Below are 3756 nucleotides of genomic sequence, written 5' to 3'. Positions count from 1 at the left end.
TTGACTGTAGCTAACTTTGGCCAAAATTGTCACAGGGATAGCGCCTGTCCTAGCTGAAGTTTCCAGAAACCTTTATCCCGCGGCCGCAGGACCAATCTGCCGTTACTTGGTAAACTTTATGCTTTGCAGGACCGCGTAGTTGGCCATAAGTTGCCCTTATTATGATAATGGTCGCGCATGTGCAGCCATTTTGATTGCGGCTGCGGCAGCCATGGCTGAAGCAGTTTCACTTCCTGTTAATGTCCTGCAAGTGAATCGAATGTGCGCAGCTGCAGGACGAGCTGTAGTATTATCAACTAAACTAATTTGAAATTGTTGTCAAAACTTGGAGACGATTTTCGTTGACTTCGTTTGTGTTTACTTGCTTTTGATGCTGATGTTGCCGTTGGCTAACATCTGGCAATGGAGCCGAAAAAGCCGGATCAGGCCCAGGCCCAGAAGTCGGACCTAGATCCGCTGGCCTCCAATGAGCCGTTGGGTGTAGTGTGAGTTTGGTCCTAGCTATTATTTTTATGCAAATGAGTAATCCTCTCTTTATAGGCAGTCCATGACGTCATTCTACAGATACGATCCCTATGCCAAGCGAACCGTGGAGAATCCCTTGACGTAAGTTTGAAATGTATAGCAGATTGATATTTATTTAATATTTGACTCCTAGTAACTGTGACGCCTTCGTCTCGCTGCTAAAGTGCGTGATTGGCACGGGTATTCTGGCCATGCCGCTGGCCTTTCGCTGTTCGGGCATCGTGATTGGTGTTCTGATGTCCGCCCTGTTGATGGTCCTGCTGACCTACTGCATCCATTTGCTGGTCCGTAAGTGGCTTTCTCTCGGTCTCTAATCCAGTATTCAGCCTGATCTCTTACTTTCAGATCTCCAGCATGACAGAGTGCTGTCGAAGACGGCAAGTGCCGCAGGTGTCGATGCCAGAGGCCGTGAGAATCGCCTATGAGGAGGGTCCCCGCTGGGTTCAGTGCCTGGGACCCGCGGCGGGGATTATGACAAGCTGCGTTTTGGTCATTGGACAGTTCCTACTCTGCTCTGTGTACTTAGTTTTCGTGGCCAAGAACTACAAGGAGATCGGGGATTATCACATAGGGAAAGTCAACGAGGGGTATTATGTCTTGGGCCTTTGCCTGCTGCTCCTGCCGCTTTTTCTGATTCGCCAACTAAAGTACCTGGTGCCCCTGAATATCTTATCAAACATTCTGTTGTATGCGGGATTCATTCTGATCATGTACTACTTGTTCAGTGGCCTGCCCAGTATCAAGGAAAGGGAGTTGGTCAAGCCTCCCATAGAATGGATCGAGTTCTTTGGCATTGCTGCCTTTTCCCTGACTGCCGTGGGTTCGGTGAGTGTTTAGGAAATTCTAAAAAACTTGTATATTTAAGGACTACCTTTCCAGATGCTCGTCGTGGAGGCCAACATGGCTCACCCGCAGAACTATCTGGGTCTCTTTGGTGTCCTTAACTTGGCTGTACTCTTCATACTGTTCTCGAATTTGTTCTTTGGAATAATGGGTTACTGGCGGTTTGGCGAAAGTGTTCAGGCCAGCGTCACACTCAACATTCCGCAGTGTGAAATGTAGGTAAAATATTAATTCATTTAATAAATAATATTCTTAATTTGTTAAACCTACATAGCTTATCCCAGGTCATTAAGTTTTGCATAGCCACGGGCATCCTGCTCAGCTATCCGCTGCATGGCTTTGTGGTGATCACTGTGATCTTCAGCGACTACAGTAACACCGAGGAAAATAAAAGAAAGCATCATAAGCTGATTGAGTGCGTGGTGCGCATTATATTTCTGTTGTTTACTGGTAAGTTCTTTTCTTTATTTAATTTCCAATATTTATAAATTTATATAAGGAGTGGTGGCCATTGTCATGCCCAATCTGGCTGCTCTCACGGAGCTGGAGGGCGCCTTTTCGCTGAGCAATCTCAACCTGCTGTGTCCCGCCCTGATGGATATATTCCTTTGCTATGGCAAGGGCTATGGCCGTTTGAAGTGGCGACTGATTCGCGACCTGCTGCTCATCCTGATCGGACTTATCTTTGGCTTTGTGGGCTGTGCGATGGCCATAAGGCAGCTGATACACGATTTCCGGGTGACGCTTGGCCAGATGTAGGAGAACCGGCATTCCCTTTGGATTTCTCTTAGTGCCTGCATTAAAATCGGATTTTCCAAGTTGTCCGCCGTTGGTCCTTGTTGTTGCATTTAAGAACCAAATATTTGGCTCCATGTTCGGTGGCTTTTAATTAATTGCCCGCCCAAGTGTTTGCCCGCTGTTGGCTTATCTCCCATTAAGTCGGTTGTCTAAGCTCTCTGCTCGTCGGCTTCCTGTTTGCCCAACGTGGCGTATACTCGATGTGCGCTTAGTCGGGCATACATCAAGTATACGCCGCGTTTAATTAGCTGCCCCGCCGCCGCCGCAGCCGATCATTTAAAGCGAAGCCATCGACTCGGTGGGGGGAAGCTGTAATCAAATGCAGGCAGGAGGCACAGGCAGGTCCCCGGGTTCGTTTGCTGGCTGGGGGATTTTAAAATTGAATTCCCTGCCTCAATGGAGCGCAAATACAAAAGGCAAAGTTGCCTAGCTGCCGCACAATAAACTAAAAGACAAATATACAAATACAAATTCGGAGCCAAGAAGAAGTACAATCTCTGCTGGTCCTGGGAGCAGCCCCTCCTACCGTCCTGCAACTCCTGCAAATATATAAATAGGCACAGGAAAAGCAACTGCCGACGACGGCGACTGTTGACTGCGCCAGTGTAAATAGCACGGCCGGCGAAATACAATAAAAAAATAAATACAAAAAAATAGTCAGCAGGAGTCGTTCGGAGGCTGAGACTGAGGCTGAGCTCCTCAAGGAACTGCACGAAGGACAAGGAAGACCACTACTGCAGCAAACACACACAAAACACAATTTCCATTCTTCAAATAGAAATACACAAAAAACAAACCGAGAGAGGAGACCGAGAATAAAACGTTGCGACTGCCAGCGACAGCAGTCAGGATGCGAGGAGGACCAGGGGGGGGGGGGGGGGACCGGGACCACGGGTATCCTGGGGCATGATTTTTGCAGACATGTTGCTTAAAACTTAATTTAGAGCGCCGCTTGCACTGGGCCCCCAAAAAATGCGGCCCGAAACCGAAAAGCAAATCAACGGGGAAAAAAAAAGAAAATAAGAAAAGAAACACGAAATGAGATCAGGCTGGCAGCAGGAACAAGCAAAAAGAATAAAAAAGTATAAGGAAAAGCTCACATAGAAAATTCGCCAGCGGCGGCAGCTTCAACTAATTTTCGTATATAATTTCGTGGGCCCAGACAGGAAATGCTGGGCAAATCCCCGGCAGAGTGGGGGCTGCGGCTGGAGCCGGTTTCTTGCCTAGTTGTCAGGACAGCATCATGTCAGTGTCATTATCAAACAATTCGCTGCGAAGAATGCCGGGGAGAGCACTGATCCAGCCAGCCAGCCGGCAGCAATCCACCAAGTCCCACATGCTTTCTGGCTAAAAATGTCGCTGCCCCTTTCCTTGCGGTCTCAGACAATGCGTGGCACAACTTCATTCCCGACTGTCTCTCTCCGTGTCTCGGCTGTCACATGTCGGGAGTCAGGAGTCCATGGTCCGGAGTCCTCAGTCCGGAGCCGGCAGCCGGCTGTCCGGAGAGTCCTGGCAGGCCAAGCTCTCAAATTGAAAAAATTCCTATTTTAATACAATTATTTGTAGGCTAAAAAGGAAGAAAAACGATGC

The 3756-nt window shown here is 48.2% G+C and overlaps 1 protein-coding gene across 3 annotated transcripts; it reads left to right on the top strand.

Annotated features, from left to right (window-relative positions):
* The first annotated feature begins 314 nt into the window (after nt 1-314).
* polyph (polyphemus) lies at nt 315-2199 on the top strand. 3 transcript variants are annotated; one of them, XM_017181573.3, is made up of 7 exons: nt 316-485; nt 541-606; nt 659-809; nt 871-1350; nt 1405-1583; nt 1643-1818; nt 1868-2199. In XM_017181573.3, exons 1-7 carry the CDS (start codon nt 403-405, stop codon nt 2125-2127), a joined length of 1395 nt encoding a protein of 464 aa, XP_017037062.1. In that variant the 5' UTR covers nt 316-402; the 3' UTR covers nt 2128-2199. The 3 variants fall into 3 exon arrangements, with proteins under 3 accessions (XP_070140743.1, XP_017037062.1, XP_017037063.1); XM_070284642.1 differs by lacking the exon at nt 1868-2199 and having other exon boundaries at nt 315-485; nt 1405-1587; nt 1643-1771; XM_017181574.3 differs by lacking the exons at nt 316-485; nt 541-606 and having other exon boundaries at nt 679-813.
* The last annotated feature ends 1557 nt before the right edge of the window (nt 2200-3756 follow it).

This window comes from Drosophila kikkawai, chromosome 2R, assembly GCF_030179895.1.
Source record: "Drosophila kikkawai strain 14028-0561.14 chromosome 2R, DkikHiC1v2, whole genome shotgun sequence".
NCBI lineage: Eukaryota > Metazoa > Arthropoda > Insecta > Diptera > Drosophilidae > Drosophila > Drosophila kikkawai.
Note: the sequence above shows the minus strand (reverse complement) of the source record. Positions and strands in the feature narration are given on the sequence as shown.

Coding starts and splice junctions, on each gene's coding strand:
- polyph (XM_017181573.3), top strand. CDS start 403: ATGGAGCCGAAAAAGCCGGATCAGGCCCAGGCCCAGAAGTCGGACCTA. Junction 1,584..1,642: donor AACATTCCGCAGTGTGAAAT/GTAGGTAAAATA, acceptor AAACCTACATAG/CTTATCCCAGGTCATTAAGT. Junction 1,819..1,867: donor TATATTTCTGTTGTTTACTG/GTAAGTTCTTTT, acceptor AATTTATATAAG/GAGTGGTGGCCATTGTCATG.